This window comes from Osmerus eperlanus, chromosome 21 (genome assembly GCF_963692335.1).
Source record: "Osmerus eperlanus chromosome 21, fOsmEpe2.1, whole genome shotgun sequence".
Lineage (NCBI taxonomy): Eukaryota > Metazoa > Chordata > Actinopteri > Osmeriformes > Osmeridae > Osmerus > Osmerus eperlanus.
In genome coordinates, this window is record NC_085038.1 from 140,784 (window position 1) to 167,895 (window position 27,112).

A 27,112-nucleotide genomic window follows, 5' to 3' on the forward strand; every position below is an offset into this window, starting at 1 on the left:
ACTCCCGGTCGCAGCAGACGGTGTGTGTTGGATTTGCATGTGTGTAGTAGCTACCGTCATGGTGTGTCGGCGATCTGGGCCCTTCATGTTTGTTAGCTGCGTGGCTAGCACTCCTGTGCCTCTTCGCCTTGGATTCCACACACAAGGGAGAGAAAGTTCCCAGTGGTTTCTGAGTGTGACAGGAGGAGAGGTGATGCGGGAAGAGTTTCTGCCTCGCTTTTTTTGCTGTTTATCCATGGTGACAGTCCCATCTCTGATGAAGGTAGAAGCGGCGCTAGGCCTCTTTGGTTTAGCGCCGAGAGCACTAGGCCCTGAATCGTTTCAGGGAGACCCCATAAACTGAGGTAGCAAATCTTTCAACGGTGAGAGCGACAAGCGGCGTTGAGTATCAAACTCCCCATTGAGCCTAATCAAACTGGAACATTTCTGGAAAATGTTCTAAGTCCACTAAACAGTCAGCCCCAAAGGATCATGGGAACTCAAAATGATTGAGAAACCAAAGGTAGGAATGGTAGCCCCGAAGAGTGGTATCGGCCTGAGTATAAGTGAAGATTAAATTGATCTGCCTGTCTGATAGACACAGCAATTGGTTGACTGGCACCAAAGGTGTCACGACCACTCCCCAGAAATGTGGAGAGGTCCAGGGCCACCCCCCCCAGAAATGGGGAGGGGCCCCTGTGAAATAAAATGGGTCCCCTGACCTGTCAGTCCAGGGGACATGGCAGTGTAGGGCGGAACCTGGGCTAGGGCCAAACAGCTGTTTGGCTTAGTAGCCTGTGTACTGTGTGGTTAGTAAACGTCAATTCGGGAACTTCATCTTATGCCTGGACGATTGTTCCTTTCTGACCTAGTCAGGTCATTACAATAGATTTCAAATGGCTAAATGATACTGTTGTTGTTTTAAAAGTGTGCTATATAAATGAAAATGAAAAAAAAAACAATTGAATCAACTACACCACAGTATGACAACTGTACTGTTAGCTACTAAGGTAGTGCTAAGTGCCAAACAAAAACAGAGACATTTCTCTTATCTGAATCTGTTATGGAACCAAATTGCCAATATGCATCTTTTTCTATGGCTCTGCGGCCCAGCAACTCAACTTTCATAACATTTTGTTCAGGAAGCTTCAACCCCCAATGCTAAACCTTAAAACGATAACTGTAATATGATGCTCTAGTCTTCCGTCGCTGGCGCTGTATCAGACTCTGGCGTAGTGATTTGTGACTGACTGGTGAACTGTGAAAATATCCTGAAAAAATGCGCTGCCAGATGTCAAAAGAAACGCTTCTTTTAACAAGATAAATTAAATGTCAATCAGCATCCAATTGCCAGGGATAGCAAATGACATTTTGGGGTGGCACCTGGGGTGGCCAGTCCGATATCAGGGGGGTCCAGTGCCACCCCGGCCACCCCTCTGGCTCCGCGACTGCATGATGGCAGGACAGACCCTTTGCATGTTAGGGGAGGGGGTACACATTATATCAGGTGAAAAAACGGGTTACTCATACTAGTCCCCTCAACGTGCAGTAAGAATCATTTGATGCTGGGATCATTTTTGAATTATTAGTTTTGTCCGTCTACCTTTGTTTACCCCATAACTCTGACTAGGAAGGTTAGACGTTAGTATGCATATATATTCTTGGTGGATCACACTGAATCCAACAATTTTCACTGTTGTCAAATAACGAGACATACAAATTACATTTAATTCAAGAATCTTTATTGAACTTTGGTAAATAAAACTTACCTGTGAAACAGTATACATGTGTGTGTGCCTCCTGAAACACTAGCGATATGTGTGCCTCCTGAAACACTAGAGATGTGAGTGCCTCCTAAAACACTAGAGATGTGTGTGCCTCCGGTCACCTGCACCTTTGCCATCTCCGCAGCATACTTGGTGGGCAGACCTGAAGGAGAGAAAACGATGATTAAAATAACACTCTCACCATTAGTTGAAGTCTATGATTGTCGCACGATGCCTCAGGAATTTAACAAACTTGATGTCAACTGCTGCAGATACAGCAACAAAGCTAGGTTGACCTAAAAATGTACCTGGATAGGATGATGGATCCGACATTAACTGTTAAACATTCCATACCACCACTGCAGTAACCCCTAGAGTTCACAATCCCATATGTGATGTCATGAAGAGAGGACACATTTATCACTTGTTCCATCTTTAGAAAGGGCATGACAGAAAAAGTTTGAGAACCACTGATATCAAATCAAGTGATACACAATGACTTCCACTTTAACCCTTGTGTTATCTTCGGGTCATTCTGACCCATCAGTCATTGTGACCCACCGTCGTATTGCGACAACTTTACCGCATACAAAAACAAAGTGAAGCATTTTATTTTAACCGTTGGGCTGTCTCAGACCCCCCACATTGCAAAGGTTAAAAGAAAATTATTTTTATTTGTTTTTGTATTGGGTAAAATTGGGTAAACACAATGATGGTTCATTATGAACCTTTGGGTCATGTGACCCGAAGGCAGCACAAGGGTTAAGGTCAGATACAGCTTTCATACCTGTGACTACTGGATGTCAGTGACAAAGATGGATAATATTCCACCACATAAGTCGAAGTATAACTTTAATTGCATGTAGTCACTACCACCCCACACACAGAAACAAAAAAAATGTACACTACATATTGTTCGTATTTTTCTATTTTCCAGTTAAATAAAAGTTGTATTGTATCTGTAGCACAGTCCACAGACAAAGCACGGTACCATCACACCTTCTCCTACCCCCGACAAGGAAAGGGTCTTCCCCCTTTGTCCTTCTCCCAGAGGAGAAGCTTCAAAGCTTCTGACCCAGCATGGGGTCAGATACAGAGGCCACACGGCCCACAGTATCAGAACAAAGGATTTACAAGGAATAACTTTCTTAAAGGATTTACAAACATATTCTCAAGGACTACATGGCTCATGGACACTATTTCAATGACAGTAGTTGATGTGTTATAATGTGTGTTTTTCCCATTTACTTAGAACGTTGTTTAATTGAGGTTTGATTATAACTTCCCTTCAAGTATAGTTAAGTCAGCCAATCTGGATATCAAAATGATTGTACCATACTAACAAAACCATTTACGAATGTTGTATTGTTATATTCTGAAGTATAAGCAATACATGGACATTTGAAATAGCTGAACTCTGAAAAGTTATCAGCCACTTCACACCTAGGCAGATCTCAGGACGACGCCCAGGTGGGGGAAAACTGACCAATGAAAGAGGTCACCTTCACGGGGACCCCCCCTTTTCCTTTGGAGTATAAAACCCCCAAACGTACAATCACCCCCGCTTGTTCGTAGGATTAAACTGAAGTGCTAGCTACATTTCTAAACTATTCCTCTCAACCTGCAAATTCACTGAGCGCCCGGAACTTTGGCCAAAGATTCCGTTGTTCTATTTTCGTTGGACGATAACGAAACCATTGACTCTACCTTTCTTCAAACCGACAAAAGTAACTACGATTTGCAATATTTCTTACCTGTGACATATTGGCATGTTGTGATTAAATTGTTGATGTTTGATTGTATTTTACAAATGAGTTAGCTTAACCCTCGCTAAGTCAGTTGCCCTTGCTCGTCCATTGTTACCACAAAGGCCTACCTGTCCCCCTCTACCCCTCTCTCTCTCTCCCTTCCCCCTTTACACGCTCTACACAGCCATTGTGTTGCTCGCCCTCATTTGCATCCAGCCACTGCACTATTCTGACTAACCCATAACTTATCTGGTATTTGTTCATTATAATTACATTCTCCTAAATAAATCATTGTGTATAATATTCGCGTATCACTCACGTTATCTGATCTGCTCTACTTTCATAGAATTCACAACTTTAAGATTAGACTGATTATTACGAAGGCTATTATTTAAATATTATTCAATAAGGTTTCCTCTATCCCTTTAACAATAAGAGGTGGTGCCCCAAGAACTACATACTTTATTATAAATTAAGTATTGCTAATCTTAAACGAGCAAACCCCGCTACATATCTAAACACACACATTCATCACATGCAGACATCCCCTGCTATACTGCAAACTGTTTTTATCACCACATACAAGCGAACTGCATTTTTGAGCAGTTTTCATAGTATAAGTCAAAACACTGTGGGAAATGAAATAATTGACCTTTTCCAAAACATCTTAAATCGGACTTCGGTAAAAGCAAGCTTGGGGTCCAATGTTAGCCACCGTTAGCTTCACTTTTTGCAACAAAAACTTAACTTCAGCCTAAACCATGCAACAGAACGTAAATTCCAATAGAAGCAACTCAATCGCTACCAAGACGAAACTTTTGACACCTACTTTGTCTATGTAGGCCAAATATTGACTGAGTTTTAGGGGGGCAAAAAGAATAATAATAATAATATATATGTGAGAGAACAAAGGTTGTGCCCTTGCCGAAGGCAAAGCACACCCAATAATAATATATATGTGAGAGAACAAAGGTTGTGCCCCTGCCGAAGGCAAAGCACACCCAAATAGCGAATATGCATAAAGGCAGCCGTGTAAATGTCGATGTGGGGTTAGTCAGCATTTACTGTTTGATGCAATGTTCTTCTAACGGATGTTTGAGATATGCCTAGTTTGTCTGTATGGAGCTAGAACAGTGACAGTAAACTGAGGTATTTAAAATAGAAATTGCCATTGAAACAACAAGTATTGGCACTGAAAAATGTTCAACTGAAAAAAAATCTTACAATCCCATTATTTGTTTATTTTGATATTTTTATGCATCATGATGGGTTTTTCAATTTCAATCTTTGCACATTTTCTTGATTTCAGTTCATTTTCAATGTTTTTTTACGCTGTCAGGATTTTTACCATGTCACTGGTTCAGTTTCAACTTTCTGTCACTGTTTTGGCGTAGAGGGGAGGGGCTTGAGGGGAGGTGTGACTGTGCACATTTTTCAGTGCCAATAGTTGTTGTTTCAATGCCAATTTCATTATTTAATACCTCAGATTACTGTCACTATTCTAGCTCCAGTGTTGTGCATGAACGAGTTCAAAAGAACGCGTTCACTGAACACGTTCATTTTTATGAGAACGATGAACTGAACGCAACTTAATGACAAATAATGAATTTGAACGGTGAACACGTTCATATTATGAGGTGTAGCTAAAACGTTACAGAATCTTTTCCTTCTCCCGAGGAGAGACGCTGTCTAAATCGAATGTTTGCACTATGTCGTTGCTCAGTGTCCGTAAAATGTTCGCTATGTATCCTAACTTAAACCAACTAACTCGACTTCGCACTACGTTACCCATGATTCATCGCACACACATGTAGACCAAACAAGCAACAACATATTCCAAGACAACAGCTCTCGGTCTCATAAAAATGGCAAGTGAAAGCAGAGACGCAGACTCAGCGACAACATCTGATGCACCTTATTATTTTTTGCGGGATTTTTACATACAGTAAACACACACCTTAAAACTATGAAATGAACTGAACTTTGAACTAGTTCATGAGAGGTATGAACGTGCACAACACTGTCTAGCTCCATACGTCTGTACTGCATAGCTGCATTTACCCTGTGGCCAAGTAGCGTAGTTGTCAACCTTGATCTATGAGCGAAGGTAGTTCAGGCATGGCAGGAAAGAGAGAGATAGAAGAAGAGAGAGAGGTTCATCACCCTCAACAGCTGCTTCAGAAACATGGCACTCGGGCAGCGCTTGTCATCCGTTCATTACCACACCTGTGTTAGCCAGCACAAGCCCATTGGGTCACGTCCGATAAGACGGCATTAAAAGGCCGCGCAGATACGCACACACACCCCCGGTTGCTGTATGATCAGTGCTGCTGCTGCCTTCCACCATCCCCTTCGCTGTCTGTATGTTCTATCCATCAGGGGGATTATATCTCTATTGCCCCCTGCTTCATATGTCATGTATGTATGTGTCGCATAGAGGAAGCAGGGAGCGTTTCCCTTAGATCATCCACTCCGCCAAAGTCAAACCTATTTCCATGTCGTGGTTATCAATAAATGCTCAAATCTAATATGTGTCTTGACTGATCTGGTGTTATGGAGTTGGTTCTAGAAACAACAAACTCTTAGAATTGTTTGTGATTTGGTCTTACTGACTTAGGGTTAGGTGACTGACACAACCATTATTTGAAAGAGTTTCTCCTAAATCTGCAAGTTATAGCGCTACTTTTAGCCTTGAGATGTTTTGTGAATACAGCACCAGGTTTAACAGCAGGCGCCAGTTCACTTCAAAGTGAATCAGATACACAGACTCAACAATAATACAGCAAAACACAGGTGAGATTGAAAGTTTGAAAATATAGACTCTCAAACTAGTGATAAAACGTATTCAGAAGTATAGGTCTTAAAAGCCTGTGCCAGTTATATCACCATGCATGCCAAGTAGTTACAGATAATCCTATTTGACACAAAATACCAATTACACAGAGCATACGTTTCATTTATGTTTATTTCAGTAAACAAACCAATTACTACAGGATCAGCTATTGCATCTGAGACATGGATGTAAGGATGGACCTAAACAGCTGCTGCAGATGTACGTAGGCCAGCCACTAAATAGTGGATGGCCTAAATAGTCATTTATAAATATAAATGAGTCCTCTTCAAAATTACAACAAGGGAAAAAGACTACTAGAAACACAAATTTCTTAGTTTGTGATTCCAACTTATTAGCAATGAGTAAACTTCCCATAAGAGATATTTGAATAACCCATTAAAGCACATGCATATTGTGCAACAGCAAGAAAAGATGGTAGACAATAATAGTTTTCTGTGCTGTTGTATCTGCCAGTTTTACTTTTGTAGGACCTTGTCCTTTAGGTTGAAGCTATCTACAGCCTGTCAATTGACAAGAGGTGAATTGCAGAAATTTGAAGGATGGCAGTTTTTTTTGTAAATCAACAGTGGACCTGGCACATGCCATCTAAGTAAGTTATTGGTCAATATTAGGCACACATGACAAGAGTGCAAATAAAAAAACATTAAAAAAAATATACAGAAATACATTCATAATGAATAATATAAGCTTGACTGTCAGCGCAGGAAAGTAACCTTTAGCTCAAGTCGTGCTTTTGTAAATTGGTTCAAACTCAAATAAAATCCTCAAAGCTGTTTTTTTTTTTTTTTACTTGGTATAACAGTAACAAACAGTATCAGAATCTGCGGCGTTTATTGTTGGGACCATCAAAGACTCCCGTCACAGGATTTCCCCTCTCAAACCCTCCTCCACTGGGCTGTGGCCCGGCCCCCAGGCCCTGCTGTTGGGGGGGGTCCTCCCCTCCACGACTCCCCAGGGACGACACCATCTGACCGGGGCCTCCCTGGGAGAAGCGCTCATTGCGCTACATTATGTAGCGGGCAGAATGGCCGGGGAAGAGGTAGAGGGGCAGGGAAGGAGGTAAAGGGGCAGGGGAAGAGGCAGAGGGGCAGGGAGGCAGGGGAAGAGGTAGAGGGGCAGGGGAAGGAGGTAAAGGGGCAGGGAAGGAGGTAAAGGGGCAGGGGAAGAGGCAGAGGGGCAGGGAAGGAGGTAGAGGGGCACGGAAGGAGGTAAAGGGGCAGGGGAAGAGGCAGAGGTGCAGGGAAGGAGGCAGAGGGGCAGGGGAAGAGGCAGAGGTGCAGGGAAGGAGGCAGAGGAGCAGGGGAAGAGGCAGAGGGGCAGGGAAGGAGGTAAAGGGGCAGGCGAAGGAGGTAAAGGGGCAGGGGAAGAGGCAGAGGGGCAGGGAAGGAGGTAAAGGCGCAGGGAAGAGGCAGAGGCAGGGGGGCAGGGGAAGAGGTAGAGGGGCAGGAGAAGAGGAGGTAAAGGGGCAGGCGAGGAGGTAGAGGGACCAGGGAGGAGGTAGAGAGACAGGGGAGAGGTAAATGGGCAGATAGGTAGAGGGATATTAGAGGGACCAGAAATAAAGTTTTGCCAGGTATGATAAAAATATTGTTTCATCCATTTGATAAGTAATCTACCGCTTAGCAAGTGGTAACCATAAAAAAAGAATGCAGTAACTATTAAGGTGAAATGTAAAAGGGAGATACAGAGCACATCATTTGTGCATACGTTACCATAGCTCCGTTCTCTGGCATCAATGGCGCACCCATGTTTGGAGTTCCCTCTGGGCCCATGGCTCCGCCCCTTGCATTCATGCCCATGCCCATCATTTGAGGGGGCCCTTGGTTACCAGCCCCGACAACAGAGGCAGGGTTAAACCCATCTACACGCAAAACAATGTAGTATGGTTTGGTCACATCAGAAATTAATTGAGCCTGCTTGTAAACTATTTACTTGTAAACTGTCACTTGAAGTTGAGTTGAAGAGCTAGCTAACGTTGGCTGTTGGTGACATAAGTAGTTATAATCCGACAAATAAACTAGCATCACAAAGGTTTCTACTATGATCACTTGTGTGGTATGTTTACATCTACTGTTAATACATGCGTATACCTTTTACATGAAAATATATATCTCAATAATTTGTACTGTCCAAGTCTTAAAATATGATATGTTGGCATTCAGAAGTTAAAGCTGGGATAATTGTTTAAAGGTAAAAAAAGTTTGGTTTTCTAGATGAACATACCCCATTAATGTATCTAATGAATGCAACCCCCCATAAAGTACAAAGCAAGACAAACCAAAAACCAACGTTACATAGACCTGGAATATGCAGTTCAAATGAGTCTGCAAACCTTTTTATCATAATAAAATACCTTTATCAGTCATTACAGTGAAAGCAGTGAGGGACAAGCTGTCAGACACATCACTTGTTTTATATTTTAGGGCAAAATCGCTTAAGATCAAATCTAGGACTGTACATCACCATACTTGGTTCGTCTGCAGCACGAGTCTGATTACACTTCAGGATTTTGAATACTGATTAATTCCACTATAGATGTGACCTTCTACAGCAGTCTGAATTGAAACCAATTCATGTGTGATCACAAAAAATGCTGTACAAGAAGTAATCCCGGAGATAATTAATGGTACATACTTTGCCTGGCCTAAAAGCAGAACAATGCTCATCAAACCATGAAAACAGATTGATAGCAATACAATGACATGATATAATAGGCAGAACTATAATAAAGGATTCAATCCCAAAAGAAGGAGTAAGTCCAAAGTTGATCACACAACCAATAGTTCAATAGACTAATCTAGAGCTGTAGTGATGTTAGGAAAAATAAAAGTTTTACGATTGGTCTTTATGACAAGTTCACAAGCAATGAAATATATGGTCCTGACAAACTCACAGGAAAATATATCTTAAAAACATTTCATCACTGAGTTACTAAATAATGCAGAGTCACTCTTCAGTTTGAAGAGATGGTAAATAAATCCTTTGCTATTAAGACCAGGTGGAAAGAAACAAGCAGGAATTTAGTACTACACAAGCCTATCTAGGGTTAGGCTAGCCCTAACCTCTATCTACACCATCTTTTCAGAAATGAACCCTGAAGAAATCCTGCATCTTTAGATTCACAACATAAACTACAAGGCATTTTGTCATCTATCTATTATACATTGTACATTTGGGAGCAGCAAATTAAGCACTACTGTAGGTGGCGGAGTAGAAAATGACTGATGCATCTTAATCCCATCTTGAATTAAATACTGGTTGATAAAATCAGGCAAAAGACAATTTCTCAGTAGAGGAGGAAAATGTAGGAACTGTGACTATTTGGGGGAAATATGCTAGCTATACAAACCAAGAACGAGTTTGCCCTCTTCTTAATTCAATTCCAAACCCACACACAGATACAAGCACCATCTCTCTGTATTACAAAAAACAACTACCCATTTAACCCCCCCTAAACCCCCCCCAAAACATGAATACTCATAAAAACTCAAACACATTATGGAAAACAAACATCTTGACGTGGGCAAACAGATTTCTGTTGTCTCCTTGTAGTATTGGTGATGTGCAGCCCTAGATTACATCTCGTATAAGGGTGAAGGATCCACCATGAGCCTCACACAGCTTGCCCCACTCAAAAGTCCCTAGGCCCTGTTCCTCGCCCAATACCCTTTCAACATCTGCAGATCTTAAGACACAAGGGTAGGTCTAACTAAGGGTCTCTTCGACTTGAAACCAACACTGACAAAAACTGCATGGACCCATATTGTTCCCCAAGATCTACAAACACAGAGGGGGGTAAGAACTGTTTTCAGAACAGTCAGTAGCGAGTCACCATTATGACCCTACCTCCCATATTAATGCCTCCACGAGGGCCCAGTTCACCCATTCTCATATCCTGTTCTCTCTGGAAGAAGTGAAGAAGAAGGGTGGACCCATAAACCTTGTGAACACAACAACCTTCACTGCAGAACAACACTTTGTGTAGTTCAAAACTCATACTTCCCAGCCAGAGATTAGTGTCCACCCCACTGGCCTGGGGGCAGACACCAGGAAAGTATCTTGCCTGGATTTGTACAGTTTATATTCTGGGTTTAGAGTCAAAACTGTCCAACAATTCAGTTAAGAGGCCAATTATGAAGTAAATGTTACTAAGTGTATGGTAGGAATAAATAAAAAAAGATACAAATATAACAGGTCACCTAAGTTAAATACTGATGGAATCCTATTGTGGTTCCTAAAAATATATATATAAGAAAATATATATATATATTGTGTGTACACACACAGAGTACATAAATAAAATAACTTATGATTATCAAAACAATTGCAAGATTAGTACACACACATTCAAAACACTGATGAAAGTACACAAAATATTCTCTTGAATTTCTCACTCAACACGACTTGATCTGAATATTCAACACGACTTGATCTGAATATTCAACCTCAGACTCAACCTCACTCCCCCGGACTCAACCTCACCCCCCCGGACTCAACCTCACTCCATTTTAAAAAGGTCATATAGACACTAATTCCAACACAAAATATGTCCTCACAGCATACATAATTCAGTGCTGTATACAAGTAGGAGTTCACTTGTCATTAAAAGAGAACAAGAGTAGGGAGTCAGGTGGCTGAGCGGTTAAAGAATCGGGCTAGTAATCAGTAGGTCGCTGGTTCGATTCCCAGCCATGCCAAATGACGTTGTGTCCTTGGGCAAGGCACCTCACCCTACTTGCCTCGGGGGAATGTCCCTGTACTTACTGTATGTCGCTCTGGATAAGAGCGTCTGCTAAATGACTAAATGTAAGAGTTTTTAGAACATCAACAGGATGGGATTAAGGTGATGACACAGATAAACATGTTTCAGACTATGAAAATATATTTCAAAGTTTGACTTATTAAAGCAAATATGACATTTTTATAAAGAAAACATTTTGGAAATATGACTTGGATAATTGAATTACCTTTGGTTCCGGGTTGTTAAGCAGCAGACTGTTTAGTTAGTGGTGACAGGTAGCTTTGCTTATTAGGTTGCTAGACAGCTAGTGGTGACAGGTAGCTTTGCTTACTAGGTTGCTAGGCAGATAGTGAAGGGGGCTCAGTTGGTCACTTTCATACCTCCTTGTTGGCTAGCTAATGTTTCAGCCAAATACTCTTCAGGGGGTCATTTTCATACCAACTTGTTAGCTAGCTAGTGTTTTTGCCATGTACTTCAGTTGGTCACTTTCACTCCTTGTTAGCAAGCTAATACTTTAACCAAGTACTGTTAAATTGTCATGCTGCCACTACCTTGACTGCTCTGAGAGAATTTACATTTGAATGCAAACATGCTAGTTAAAGGGAGGGTAGGCAAGTTGCGAAGCTAGCTATTTTAGCTTATTTTTAACACGATTCAAACCAAAATATCCCACCTCCTCCCTTCAGTGCCGCTCCCACAAAACTACAGTAACGAGCATTGAGTGGAGGCACAGAGTGCACGCAGGTAGGTAGACAGACAGGTAGCCCGTCCAATCAAGTCAGGGTACCCCTTAATAATTGGTCGTGTTTATTACAGTATTGCAATGCCCACAGATGTCGGAATGATTTCATATTACCGTCAAACCTTTAGATATATTGGTTGCTATCAAGACGTGAAGTTACTTTCGGCAAATATGACAAAAAGTGCTTCCCAACAACATTGCCTACCCTGCCTTTAACAAGTCATAAGATCAGAAAACAAAATCTTTGTAACTGTTAATATACTGAAATGAGCATTAGTTAGATTATGTGATTGTGATTATGTGCATAAGTACATCAAGCACTTAACAACCCGGTACCCTAACCACCCAAAGCCAAATTTCACAACTTATGTTACAGACTTTAAAACGCAATCTCATTAAAGTCTGTGTAAAGCAATAATAAATGTGTTCTGAGTTTGTCCAAAAAATGTGTCACTAACCACCCGCCAAATTTGAATGATTGAAAAAGGAAAAATTGCCAAGTAAATAAAAAACAAATTGAAAAGATTAAGCAGTATTCTCTGCGCTCAAATGCCGGGGGCATGTCGACTGACGTTTCCACTGAGGGCACCGAAACCACTTGGGGGAAAGCTGCGCATCTCTCAACTGTCATATACCGCTACAGCCACGTTCACCAGTAACAGCAGATTATCAGTGAATCCCAGTTCCCACTGAATCTCTGATGAAAGTTTGTAAAAATACCCGGTGTCAATTGTTCACTGCAGAGGCAGTGGTGATCATCAGCTTTCCATTAAGGTGGCTCTTCACAAAATCTATCCACCTCATCCTGATCTCATCATTCTTGGGAAATTTAAATAAGGACACCGAACTGTTTTGTAAATTCTCGCATTCAGGGAATATGCATTTGCGGGATGAAGGCATAGCTAGCTACCAAACTGTAGGCTGTAGTAATGTTAACCAACGGTAATGATAATAACTCACTTGCGATGGAGCGGGCGAACCACTTGACACTAAAGCACTCTAGTTACTATAGTGTTAGGGGAGGGGCCATGCTCAGTGCCTCCATTGCGTCATCGGGCATGATTTCCCGCCCAAACACAAACAAAAATTGTGAAAGACTGTTAAACGGTTTATCTACACAATTCATTACTACAAAATTCAGTCTTTGTAACAAAAAATGTACATTTGTAATGTTTATAAACAAATCTCGGAATTTGCTTTACACAGACTTTAAAATATAATTGTCAACATAGGCACTCACTGTTGTATGATATCTTTATCTAAGTACACTTACCTGACAGAATGCAAAATGTTCCACGCAATTAAACATTCCTCAACAACTCGAGCACACATGAACAAAAAACTTCTAAGGTCTAAATCAAGCAGTCGCATGCACACACACACATCTTTCAACATTCATTTTTCTGCACGCACAGTCTCTCACACACTCAAAACAAAGACTAGAAAGTATACACACACACACCTTCTACAGAGGTTAATTCAGCATACTGTGATAATTTATGATTACATGTTGGTAAACATGACATTGTCAAAATCATAGTCTTACATGTAGCAGTAACCATGCAACAATAATAAATCATTGTTTGCTACAGTCCAATATTACAAAATCTAACATCTAAAAACAGAATTTAAAACATGTTTTGGGAATGCCAATTCTGAACCATGTTACAATCCAACAGAAGTAACTGTAAAACGTTAATTGCAAAAATAATCATCAGAACATAATATCATTGTTAAGAGGTACAGCATGTTCCTAGAAAATATTTAGGAGTTCAAGCCTTCAATCTCGAAATTGGTCAAAACGGGATGCCACAAATCCATATCTATTTCCCGATGGGCTTAAAATATAATCTTTTTTTCTTGTATTTTGAAACTGGGCCTTGTTTTATTGGGCTTTTATTTTGAAACTAGGCCGTGTTTTTTGATAATGGAAGCCTCTGTCCTAGCAGCGTTGCTTACTTAGACATTAAGTTAAGTGCATATATTTGTTTGGAATTTGTCTTCTCTCACTGCATGTAGTTTGTTGTAACATAAATCATTACTTATTCAGTGTGTTCTCAGCGTAACATTGGTAAAGTTATGAATGGATACAAGACAGTAGTCATAATGGAAACAATGTCATTTTGATGGATGTTGAGATTTGCTGATGGTGATGCTACAAGTCTTTGAAAATTGCTATATTGTCATTTTCCCTTCATATGTATGATTACTGATGACTTACTTTCAAAAATGATATAATTAGATTTATTAATGTGGCCTTGAACGTGTTGTATTTACTTTGCAATAATAATATTAATTTGATTTAAAACGCTATGTTCGGTCTATGTGATGATGTTGATACAGCACCAACTGCAACCTACACATGAATAATATCTCACAGCAGGCATCAAACCTGGTTGCATAATCCCTTATTATTACTGTATTATCAACTTGAAGACTACTATAAACTAGTCATTAGAATACACCAATTCTGGCTATTGGTGTATTTGAATCTGAAGCAGACCAAATTAACATTTATAGACATGTTACAGAAAATATATTTGTGTATGAGGCTGCCCTTCTTTAAGCCACTCGTAAAACATGATACAGGAGACCTAGTTCATCTACGGTATACTTATTAGCTTCACGTGTTGTCTCTACAGATTTACCAATTAGCAAGACCAGTTGAATATATTTAGTTTTCCTGTTATGTAGCAAAACTAATTGAGAAGGCAGAGGCCACAATACATTAATTAGACCTTTTCATACAATTATTTTATCTTCATTCTGGTTAACGTGGTAATAGCTTAATATGTAAGATGAAGATTATTGGTCTAATCTTGTAAATGCATATAAGAGAATTCTTATGCAACAAGGGGTATCATATTAATGTAGTGGGGGCTGTTCTGTGTTGTGTGGAGGGGGCTCAGAGAGACAGAGACAGAGACAGAGAGAGAGAGAGAGAGAGAGAGACAGAGAGAGACAGAGAGAGACAGAGAGAGACAGAGAGAGACAGAGAGAGACAGAGAGAGACAGAGAGAGAGAGAGAGAGAGAGAGAGAGAGAGAGAGAGAGAGAGAGAGAGAGAGAGACAGAGAGACAGAGAGACAGAGAGACAGAGAGACAGAGAGAGAGAGAGAGAGAGAGAGAGAGAGAGAGAGAGAGAGAGACAGAGAGACAGAGAGACAGAGAGACAGAGAGACAGAGAGAGAGAGAGAGAGAGAGAGAGAGAGAGAGACAGAGAGACAGAGAGACAGAGAGAGAGAGAGAGAGAGAGAGAGAGAGAGAGAGAGAGAGAGAGAGAGAGAGAGAGAGAGAGAGAGAGAGAGAGAGAGAGAGAGAGAGAGAGAGAGAGAGAGAGGACAACAGCAGCAGCAGGAGCTCACACATCCAGCCGGTCTTCTGTCTCTACTGTTTTTCAACACACCATAGGAATAGGGGAGAAAGGTTATTTTGCATTCATGACAACAAAGTATCACAAGACGCAATCTACAAGCCAGTTCTGCTGTCACAGGAGGATAACAGACATTTGGACATTTTAAGTTAAATGTCTGAAATAACATGTTCCACAAGCCAGACCAAATGAGATGTTTTTTACCCAGAAAGCACCTTAAATCAACAATACTGCAGGTAAACATAACGTGCAGTTTACCCCCACATCAGTAAGCACACCTTAAATCAACAATACTGCAGGTAAACATAACGTGCAGTTTACCACCAAACTGGAAACATCCATAATGTCCTACCTACACCTACACAAAGAATATATCTATATATAGAAAAGTAAGCACGTTACTTTAGTCTTCATGTTTGTCAGCTAAAAGCGTGTAATTGTGCTCTAATATCAACCAAACCCTTTTACATCAGATGTTCACCCAATGCTTTGCTTTGGCTGGTACTGCGACTTAGAGTCAGGTGCGACTTATATATCAAAATATATATAATTTAACATGTTTTTAAATGTTAATTCATACTGATTTGACATGAACCAACGAGTTCAACGGATTCAGTGATGTGGAATGAGATTGGGAGCTTGGTGAACTATTTTACCGGTAACTTGCTTAAATTTACATTTATTCATTTAGCAGACTTTTAGATTGATGCAACTTATACTCCAGAGCGAAATCAATTTGAATCTAGGGTTGGGTTTCTAGTTTTAATTAATCTTATTAGCAAAAGCAATGATAATCATGGCTAGTCGATGAGTGAACTTGAAGTCTTTTGATCCCAAGTCGCATGATTATTGAGTATAACATTCAAATAAATGAAAAGAAAAGTTATATCTACTTTTTTTTACTGATCTGAAAAATGATCAGACCTGTGTCTCAACCAAGGTTCAATACAAAATGTGTTTTGTGATCCGTTACACAACTATTTGCAGGTGCATCATCCGGCAGAACACGCTGCTTTAGCACCAACAGCAACAGCCGCTAACCCAACCATCAATCATAAAAGCTTTTGCAAAAGTACTTGCAAAATAACACAAATAACCAAAACAAAGGACTTTAAATCAGCAAAATACAAGAAAAAATACACCGCAATGGATTCAGCCCATCGTGGATTGCCGGTCAGAAGATAATTCAGAATGAGGCTTGTCGATCAGAAGATAATTCAGAATGAGGCTTGTCGGTCAGAAGACAATTCAGAATGAGGCTTGCCGGTCAGAAGATAATTCAGAATGAGGCTTGTCGGTCAGAAGATAATTCAGAATGAGGCTTGTCGATCAGAAGATAATTCAGAATGAGGCTTGCCGGTCAGAAGATAATTCAGAATGAGGCTTGTCGATCAGAAGATAATTCAGAATGAGGCTTGTCGATCAGAAGATAATTCAGAATGAGGCTTGTCGGTCAGAAGATAATTCAGAATGAGGCTTGCCGATCAGAAGATAATTCAGAATGAGGCTTGTCGATCAGAAGATAATTCAGAATGAGGCTTGTCGATCAGAAGATAATTCAGAATGAGGCTTGTCGATCAGAAGATAATTCAGAATGAGGCTTGCCGGTCAGAAGATAATTCAGAATGAGGCTTGCCGGTCAGAAGATAATTCAGAATGAGGCTTGCCGGTCAGAAGATAATTCAGAATGAGGCTTGCCGGTCAGAAGATAATTCAGAATGAGGCTATGTACTTGGTTTGGTTAGCCATATCTGTAAGTGCCATGATGGCCAACCAGAGAAGAGAACACTCTGGATCACTGCTACACTACAGTCAGTAGAGCCTACCGCCGTCCCTCGTGCAGCACTGGGTCACTCTGACCATGCCATGGAACATCTGATTCCTGCATACAGGCAGAAATTAAAGCTCTGTAAACCTGTTGTGAGGACATCAAAACAGTGGACCAGTGAGGCTATGGAGGATCTGCGGGCGTGTTTGGACTGTACTGACTGGGATAGGTTCACGACTGCTACCAATAGTCTGGATGAACTCACAGAGGCTGTGACATCATACATCAGCTTCTGTGAGGACTGCTGTATTCCAACACGCACCAGGGTGAACTTCAACAACAACAAGCCCTGTTTCTCAGCAGAGCTCAGAAGGTTGAGGTCAGAGAAGGAGGAAGCATTTAGGAGTGGGGATAGAGACAGATTCAAGGAGTCGAAGTTTGAGGTGTGCTGGCCTCAAATCCATCACAGACCCTTTCCTGGACCCACTGCAGTTTGCCTACAGAGCCAACAAATCTGTGGATGATGCCGTTAACATGGCCCTCCACTTCACCCTACAGCACCTGGATTCCCCAGCATCCTATGCCAGGATCCTGTTTGTGGACTTCAGCTCTGCCTTCAACACCATCATCCCCGCCCTGCTTCAGGACAAGCTCTCCCAGTTGAACGTGCCCGACTCCACCTGCAAGTGGCACTCCAGCAGTGCGTTAAGCTGGGAACACAAGTCTCTGACTCCCGGTCCATCAGCACCGGATCTCCTCAGGGCTGCGTCCTTTCCCCTCTGCTCTTCTCCCTGTACACCAACAGCTGCACCTCCAGTCATACGTCTGTTAAACTTCTGAAGTTTGCGGACGACACCACCATCATTGGGCTCATCTCTGACGGGGATGAGTCTGACTATAGGTGGGAAGCTGACAACCTGGTGTAGCCAGAACAACTTAGAGCTCAATGGTCTTAAGACAGTGGAGATGGTTGTGGACTTCAGGAAGAATACAGCCCCACTCACCCCCATCACCCTGTGCGACTCCCCAGTCAACACTGTGGAGTCCTTCCGCTTCCTGGGCACCATCCTCTCCCAGGACCTCAAGTGGGAACTGAACATCAGCTCCCTCACCAAAAAAGCACAACAGAGGATGTACTTCCTAAGGCAGCTGAAGAAATTCAACCTGCCAAAGACAATGATGGTGCACTTCTACACAGCCATCATTGAGTCCATCCTCACCTCTTCCATCACCATCTGGTACGCTGCTGCCACTGCCAAGGACAAGAGCAGACTGCAGCGTATCATCCGCACTGCTGAGAAGGTGATCGGCTGCAATCTGCCTACCCTCGAGGACCTGCACACCTCGAGGACCCTGAGGCGTGCAAGGAAGATTGTGGCCGACCCCTCCCACCCTGGTCACTCCCTGTTCCAGCTACTCCCCTCTGGCAGAAGGCTGCGGTCCATCAGGACCAAAACCTCACGCCATAAGAACAGTTTCTTTCCATCTGCTACTGGCCTCTTCAAGGCCAAGGACTCCCATTGACATTCATTCACTTACTTAACCCTTGTGTTATCTTCGGGTCATTCTGACCCATCAGTCATTGTGACCCACCGTCGTATTGCGACAACTTTACCGCATACAAAAACAAAGTGAAGCATTTTCTTTTAACCGTTGGGCTGTCTCAGACCCCCCACATTGCAAAGGTTAAAAGAAAATTATTTTAATTTGTTTTTGTATTGGGTAAAATTGGGTAAACACAATGATGGTTCATTATGAACCTTTGGGTCATGTGACCCGAAGGCAGCACAAGGGTTAACTATTATAAGTCCATCTAATGGCAATTACAGTATGCACAACCCACCTTACCTCAGTATCCGATTGCACTATGTTGACCACTCACGCTGCTCATTCTAATTCTTATATATATTTTATTTTATATTTAAATTGTTGTATTCTTAGATTGTTTAGTTCTTAGAAATAGTTAAACTTTTGTACTTTTACATAATTTAAGATTCGTATATGTTTAGTGTTTTGCACCTCCCTGCCACAGTAAATTCTGTGTTTGTATAACATACATGGTGAATAAACCGAATTCTGATTCTGATGCCCTGCTGAACCTGACAGACTTTCGTTAGTCCTGGCTCTAGTCTTGGCTCTAGTCCTGGCTCTAGTCCTGGCTCTAGTCCTAGAAAGCTACGTGAATTCAAGAAGAATGGACAAAATAGTTTGGTACAAAAAAACTGAAATTATGTAACGGAAAATACCCTCGAAACAGTTTGAGGGGGCATGTACGACCCCTACAGCCTGAGGTGGGATGTACCACTCCTACAGCCAGAGGTGGGATGGTGGGATGTACCACTCCTACAGCCTGAGGTGGGATGTACCACTCCTACAGCCAGAGGTGGGATGTACCACTCCTACAGCCAGAGGTGGGATGTACCACTCCTACAGCCAGAGGTGGGATGTACGACCCCTACAGCCTGAGGTGGGATGTACGACCCCTACAGCCAGAGGTGGGATGTACCACTCCTACAGCCTGAGGTGGGATGTACCACTCCTACAGCCAGAGGTGGGATGTACCACTCCTACAGCCAGAGGTGGGATGTACCACTCCTACAGCCAGAGGTGGGATGTACCACTCCTACAGCCAGAGGTGGGATGTACCACTCCTACAGCCAGAGGTGGGATGTACCACTCCTACAGCCTGAGGTGGGATGTACCACTCCTACAGCCAGAGGTGGGATGTACCACTCCTACAGCCAGAGGTGGGATGTACCACTCCTACAGCCTGAGGTGGGATGTACCACTCCTACAGCCAGAGGTGGGATGTACCACTCCTACAGCCAGAGGTGGGATGTACCACTCCTACAGCCAGAGGTGGGATGGTGGGATGTACCACTCCTACAGCCAGAGGTGGGATGTACCACTCCTTCAGCCTGAGGTGGGATGTACCACTCCTACAGCCAGAGGTGGGATGTACCACTCCTACAGCCTGAGGTGGGATGTACCACTCCTACAGCCAGAGGTGGGATGTACCACTCCTACAGCCAGAGGTGGGATGTACCACTCCTACAGCCAGAGGTGGGATGTACCACTCCTACAGCCTGAGGTGGGATGTACCACTCCTACAGCCAGAGGTGGGATGTACCACTCCTACAGCCAGAGGTGGGATGTACCACTCCTACAGCCTGAGGTGGGATGTACCACTCCTACAGCCAGAGGTGGGATGTACCACTCCTACAGCCAGAGGTGGGATGTACCACTCCTACAGCCAGAGGTGGGATGGTGGGATGTACCACTCCTACAGCCAGAGGTGGGATGTACCACTCCTTCAGCCTGAGGTGGGATGTACCACTCCTACAGCCAGAGGTGGGATGTACCACTCCTACAGCCTGAGGTGGGATGTACCACTCCTACAGCCAGAGGTGGGATGTACCACTCCTACAGCCAGAGGTGGGATGTACCACTCCTACAGCCAGAGGTGGGATGTACGACCCCTACAGCCTGAGGTGGGATGTACGACCCCTACAGCCAGAGGTGGGATGTACCACTCCTACAGCCTGAGGTGGGATGTACCACTCCTACAGCCAGAGGTGGGATGTACGACCCCTACAGCCAGAGGTGGGATGTACCACTCCTACAGCCAGAGGTGGGATGTACCACTCCTACAGCCAGAGGTGGGATGTACCACTCCTACAGCCAGAGGTGGGATGTACCACTCCTACAGCCAGAGGTGGGATGTACCACTCCTACAGCCAGAGGTGGGATGTACCACTCCTACAGCCAGAGGTGGGATGTACCACTCCTACAGCCTGAGGTGGGATGTACCACTCCTACAGCCTGAGGTGGGATGTACCACTCCTACAGCCAGAGGTGGGATGTACCACTCCTACAGCCAGAGGTGGGATGTACCACTCCTACAGCCTGAGGTGGGATGTACCACTCCTACAGCCAGAGGTGGGATGTACCACTCCTACAGCCAGAGGTGGGATGTACCACTCCTACAGCCAGAGGTGGGATGGTGGGATGTACCACTCCTACAGCCAGAGGTGGGATGTACCACTCCTTCAGCCTGAGGTGGGATGTACCACTCCTACAGCCAGAGGTGGGATGTACCACTCCTACAGCCTGAGGTGGGATGTACCACTCCTACAGCCAGAGGTGGGATGTACCACTCCTACAGCCAGAGGTGGGATGGTGGGATGTACCACTCCTACAGCCTGAGGTGGGATGTACCACTCCTACAGCCAGAGGTGGGATGTACCACTCCTACAGCCAGAGGTGGGATGTACCACTCCTACAGCCTGAGGTGGGATGTACCACTCCTACAGCCTGAGGTGGGATGTACCACTCCTACAGCCAGAGGTGGGATGTACCACTCCTACAGCCAGAGGTGGGATGTACCACTCCTACAGCCAGAGGTGGGATGTACCACTCCTACAGCCAGAGGTGGGATGTACCACTCCTACAGCCAGAGGTGGGATGTACCACTCCTACAGCCAGAGGTGGGATGTACCACTCCTACAGCCAGAGGTGGGATGTACCACTCCTACAGCCTGAGGTGGGATGTACCACTCCTACAGCCTGAGGTGGGATGTACCACTCCTTCAGCCTGAGGTGGGATGTACCACTCCTACAGCCAGAGGTGGGATGGTGGGATGTACCACTCCTACAGCCAGAGGTGGGATGTACCACTCCTACAGCCAGAGGTGGGATGTACCACTCCTACAGCCAGAGGTGGGATGTACCACTCCTACAGCCAGAGGTGGGATGGTGGGATGTACCACTCCTACAGCCAGAGGTGGGATGTACCACTCCTACAGCCAGAGGTGGGATGGTGGGATGTACCACTCCTACAGCCAGAGGTGGGATGTACCACTCCTACAGCCAGAGGTGGGATGTACCACTCCTACAGCCAGAGGTGGGATGTACCACTCCTACAGCCAGAGGTGGGATGTACCACTCCTACAGCCAGAGGTGGGATGTACCACTCCTACAGCCAGAGGTGGGATGTACCACTCCTACAGCCAGAGGTGGGATGTACCACTCCTACAGTCTGCTGGTGGAGAGAATCTCACATCTACATGGACAAAAGGGATCATCGACCAAATACGGTGTCATCGATGTGATGCAAAAACATTGATGCATGCATGTATATTTTCACACCCAACATTATACACTGATTCCTCTCTATGCAGTCCTGAGCAGTAGGTGGCGGTATGCAGTGTATGCTTGTTGCAGTCCACCAATTAAAGGCTTGCTTGCGTACTAGTGTTCACAGCCTAACAATGAAGTAGCTAATCGTCCGAGCATTAGCAGCCAAGAAAACAGTTTCTCCTGTTGCAGCAAAATGAGCTGTATCGAACATCATTGGATAGTTGTCTTAGATAATTGAGGTATGATCGCATTGTAAATAAACATACAATTTACTCCCCTAATGGACAAATCCCATCATGCATGTACACGAACTGCCCCTTTTATACACACTGAACATGAATGTGCTTTCTCAACACATGCTTACTCTACATGCTGGTATCACTTGACATACTTCACTACCTAAAGACTATAGATCTGGTTATAATCCAACCAGCTCAGGTTCTATTGGATGTGAACCAGACCAATTAGATAACCACAGGCCTAAATTCATTTGGGCCTTAAAAGCAATGTTTGACTGAATACTACTAAAACTATGTATTTATGTTCCTTGATTTTCTGCTGTACTTTTTATATGCACTATTTGTATGGTGTTTCAAATAAAAAGCATCTGATTAATGTATAAAATGCAAAAGCAGTACAGAAGTAGTACAGCTAAGTAGTGAACAGTGTCAACAGAACCAGACACAGCTTACCTTTCACCACAACCAGCACTGCCACCTACACCCCCCCCCCCCCCAACCCCAACCCATACAACACCCAAAAATATGGCCTGGTCTTCTCATTCCAGCCCTTTTCCACCAATACGCCACATTGACAACTAGTTAATCAGTTTTTTATTCAGCAAATCACTTCCCAGTATAAGTGGGGGAGAGACAAACAATTTACACTCTATATTTAGTAGCCTGGTTACTGACTGGTTGATCTCTAATCTCATTACACATTTCATACTACAGGGATTTGATTCCCATTGCTCTACTTTGTGAACATTTCAAAAGGCAATTCCAAAATGTTGTTTTGGGAAATTCTGTCACTTAACCCTAACTAGCTTTTATCCAAAGGGTTTTCTTTATGTCTAAAATGCTGGCTAGCTAATTAACAGCAAAACAATGTAAAATGTATTCTTTATTTTCAGTATAGATCAGTGAAAACTTGTTAGTCAATGAAAGCGTTTACTGTACATCCATGTGGATGTGGACTAATATCTCTAATCAAACTGTAATATCGCTAATCAAACTGCAAAAAGGTTTTATTTGGCCGCACAAACTCCAAGTTAACACCGAATCAACTAACCAACATCTTAATAACTTGCTACATCACAAGCACAGGCATCACAGGGACTGGGTTTCGCTACCTTGACGCACAGGAGGGTGCCATACCTGTGGTAGGGTATACTGTAGATACAGCACTATATCTCGGGTAAAGTATACAGTAGGATACAGCACTATACAGCAGTGTATCTGTGGCAAGTAGAATGATAGCTGACTGTCCCTGTCCAAGTGTGCATGCAACTCCAGCTCGGCAGTTTCTACTAACTACTACTGTGTTTGTGTGTCCCACGTGTACTCACGCCATCCAGGAAGTTAGGTTTAAAGCCGTCTGGCTGGCGTCTTATCTCCTCCTGTTCTCTGTGTCGCAGCATGTCTTCCTCTCGTCTCCGCCTCTCCTCCTCATGCCTGGCAAAGTACAACTTAGTTAGATACACATCTCAGATACCAAGGCTGGGAAAGTCTAGACCAGGGGTCACCAATCCTTTCGAGGAGGTTTTTGCTCTAACCCCAGTTGTAACTAACCTGATTCAACAAGTCAACCGCCTAATTATTAGAATCAGGTATGGTAGATTAGTGTTGGAGCAAAAACCTCCTGGAAGGTAGCCCTACAAGAACAGCCCCTGGTCTTGGAGGACCCCTGGTCTTGGAGGACCCCTGGTCTTGGAGGACCCCTGGTCTTGGAGGACCCCTGGTCTTGGAGACCCCTGGTCTTGGAGGACCCCTGGTCTTGGAGGACCCCTGGTCTTGGAGGACCCCTGGTCTTGGAGGACCCCTGGTCTTGGAGACCCCTGGTCTTGGAGGACCCCTGGTCTTGGAGACCCCTGGTCTTGACACACATACACACCTCATCTCGATCTGCTTGCGTTTCTGCAGTTCTTGATTGCGTAGCTCTTCTAGGCGTCTCAGTTCTTCCTGTCTTCTCATCAGATCTGCATAGGAGAAGGAGAGGATGAGGAGGAGGTGGAGGAGAGGATGTGAAGAAAGGAATGAGGAGGAGAGGATGAGGAAGAATAAAGGAAGAGGAGAGGAGGAAGAGGAGGAGGAGGAAGACAAGGAGAAAGTAGAGATGGGGGAAATGCTTTAAAGCATGTACAGTGGAGGGACACTAGCGTGGGTCAATAACAAAAGCCACCAACAGCAACTCCCTAAAGACTCTATTGTTTCAAGCAACTTGATAGATGATTATAGTGTGTGTGTGTGTGTGTAAATGTGTCAGCGTGTGCACCTTGTCTCATCATCATAAGCTGGTGCTCATGCTTTGCAGCCTCCATCTCTGCCTCCAGCTTCTCCTTGGCCTCGCGGATGTTCCTGTCCACCTGCTCCCGCTGCTGCCTCTCCATGTCGTCCAGGGCCTTCCACCGGGACGAGTACTCAAACTCAAATGTTCCTGGCTGAGCAAACCTAGGAGACTGCTCCCTCTCCCTGGACACACACACACACCATGGATAGGACAAGCGTTCCAGTTGGGAAGGTAAGATGTAGCTTCCATGAGAACCCAAACATCAAGAAGCTGTGACTACCATAGCACTAAGTTATTCCTTCTGGATTCAACTATTATAAATTCCTGCATATTGTAGAGAACTTTGTGGAATGGATGTATGTTTGGGGTTGTACCTACTTGTGGTACTGGGCTGATTTCTGCAGCAGCTTCTCAGGAAGACCGTCCTCCTCATCCAGCTGCTCTGTGGGTTCCACCACAGCGGGGCGAGGGGTCCTACAGTGAGGACCATGTTACACTGCTTCCTGTTACACTGACCTACTTCCTGTTACACTGACCTGCTTCCTGTTACACTGACCTGCTTCCTGTTACACTGACCCTGCTTCCTGTTACACTGACCCTGCTTCCTGTTACACTGACCCTGCTTCCTGTTACACTGACCCTGCTTCCTGTTACACTGACCCTGCTTCCTGTTACACTGACCCTGCTTCCTGTTACACTGACCTGCTTCCTGTTACACTGACCCTGCTTCCTGTTACACTGACCCTGCTTCTTGTTACACTGACCCTGCTGTTACACTGACCCTGCTGTTACACTGACCCTGCTGTTACACTGACCCTGCTGTTACACTGACCCTGTTACCTTACACTGACCATGCCTTGCCTCCTGTTTTTGTAGAACTGATGCTACAAGAAAGCACACACACACACACACTCAGAGCCCTACAAGTAGCACACACGTGTAGCTTTACAACACAGCACGCTCGGGCCTTACGTGGTGAGAAGCAGAGCTCCGTCAGTGCAGCGCTCCAAGGCTTTCCGCGCAGCTGGTTTGTTGGCGAACTCTACGAAGCCCTTACCCGTGGGCCGGCCCCGGTCATCCACCACCACCACCGCCCGCTCCACTGGCCCGAACTGAGAGAACGCCTGTTCCAGCAGCTCATTGGAGACCACGGGGGCCAGGTTTCGCACCGTGAGAGCAGAACCGTGAGTGGAGAAACGGATGCGGATGGGCCGGTTCCTGACCACAGTGCCATCCAACTCGGCTTTAGCTATCTCCGCTAGCGTCCTAGTTTCCTACAACACATAAGGATGGACATGGAATTGGGAGTATAAAAATCCATTAAAAAACATACAGTACATTCTACCTTCACTATCTGCAATTATTATTGCAGAGGAGGTTGCTCCTCCTCTATATTTTTAAGGCAAGAGGAAAATCTAAATATAAAAAGAGTAATTGTTTGAAATAAACCCTTACCATGTATTAAAGAAAGACTGGTTAACATAAGTTTGCTGGATATTTTTTTTTTTTTGAGTAACTGCCAACTGAAAGGTTGTCCAGCAAGTAGGCTAAGACCGACAAGTTCGTTCATGGCTAGCTATCTACTGTAGGCCTTCATCGCATGAATTTCACTTATCATTCGAAATGCCATGTTTGGGTCCCGCTCAAAAATGCGCTATGAACTATGATTGGTCAAAACTGACAAGCCATCGAATATTATTGGTCAAAAAGACGACACCGATAGTGTCAAACACGAAGGGGGGATAAGGACGGGTAGACGCATTTGAATACGAGAATAAGCAACAGGAAAAGTCCCAAGATAACGTTTTAATCCGATACTATAATTTAAATGAAGAATTTGAGCACTGGCCCGTACTAATTTTGTTTACTGGCCCGACGTTAGCTCTTACTGGCCCCGGCTCAACGTTAATGTTGAACTTATTATTCAATCACTGGGTCGCATCTTACCAGTCGAATGAATCCAAATCCTCTGTCTCGGTTAATAAACACCTCGTTAGCCTCTCCGTACTTGGCAAACAGCTTTATAAACTCGTCTTCCGTTAGATCTGTCGGGAGATTACCGACAAAAAGCCGACAGCGCTGCGTATAGGTTTTCTCTCCAGGTCTCCGAAAACTTTTCAAATCTAGAGTCATCTCCATCGGTTCACCGCCATGACCCTCATCGGCATCTGCCGCAGGGCTAGTGGCTGTTACTGGCTGTGGTGGCGGAGTTGGCCCCTCGGCTGCATTCGGCCCTCGCTCCCCGGCCGGTGAACTGGTGTTGCGCTTTGTCTGCTGCTGACTTGGTTTTGGCGACGGTGCATTGTTCTGAATGTTGACTTGTTTCAGATTTCGGTTGGCCATTCTGAGTGCCGAATTAGACCTTGACAAAACAGTGCCTATTAACTTTTAATTGATTTAAGTAGTTGCTCCACAGCCTTCCGCTTTTAGATATTATTTATATCGTCTACGCTCTACTCAGCTGGTTGCTTATGTTATCCAAAAAATAAAATGGC

General features: G+C 44.0%; 1 protein-coding gene across 3 annotated transcripts; it reads right to left on the bottom strand.

The window, feature by feature from the left end:
* Nucleotides 1-1,742: 1,742 nt before the first annotated feature.
* Nucleotides 1,743-27,112, bottom strand: pspc1 (paraspeckle component 1). Of its 3 annotated transcripts, XM_062446476.1 has the most exons (9): nucleotides 26,565-27,112; nucleotides 25,590-25,891; nucleotides 24,996-25,091; nucleotides 24,603-24,799; nucleotides 24,222-24,306; nucleotides 23,677-23,782; nucleotides 10,194-10,251; nucleotides 8,060-8,208; nucleotides 6,434-7,350 (listed from the first exon to the last, which is right to left on the bottom strand). In XM_062446476.1, the coding sequence occupies exons 1-9, from the start codon at nucleotides 26,958-26,960 to the stop codon at nucleotides 7,162-7,164; spliced, it is 1,578 nt and encodes a 525-aa protein (XP_062302460.1). In that variant the 5' UTR covers nucleotides 26,961-27,112; the 3' UTR covers nucleotides 6,434-7,161. The 3 variants fall into 3 exon arrangements, 2 of the variants coding, with proteins under 2 accessions (XP_062302461.1, XP_062302460.1); XR_009928020.1 differs by lacking the exon at nucleotides 10,194-10,251 and having other exon boundaries at nucleotides 7,209-7,350; nucleotides 26,565-27,111; XM_062446477.1 differs by lacking the exons at nucleotides 6,434-7,350; nucleotides 8,060-8,208; nucleotides 10,194-10,251 and adding an exon at nucleotides 1,743-1,908 and having other exon boundaries at nucleotides 26,565-27,111.

What these genes read in the sequence shown, in the direction of transcription:
- pspc1 (XM_062446476.1), bottom strand. Translation starts at nt 26,960, where the DNA reads ATGGCCAACCGAAATCTGAAACAAGTCAACATTCAGAACAATGCACCG. An exon ending in AAATCAGCCCAGTACCACAA is followed by an intron (nt 24,800 to 24,995) that starts GTAGGTACAACC and finishes GTGTGTGTCCAG; the next exon opens with GGAGAGGGAGCAGTCTCCTA. An exon ending in AACCTAACTTCCTGGATGGC is followed by an intron (nt 10,252 to 23,676) that starts GTGAGTACACGT and finishes CACTTCTTCCAG; the next exon opens with AGAGAACAGGATATGAGAAT.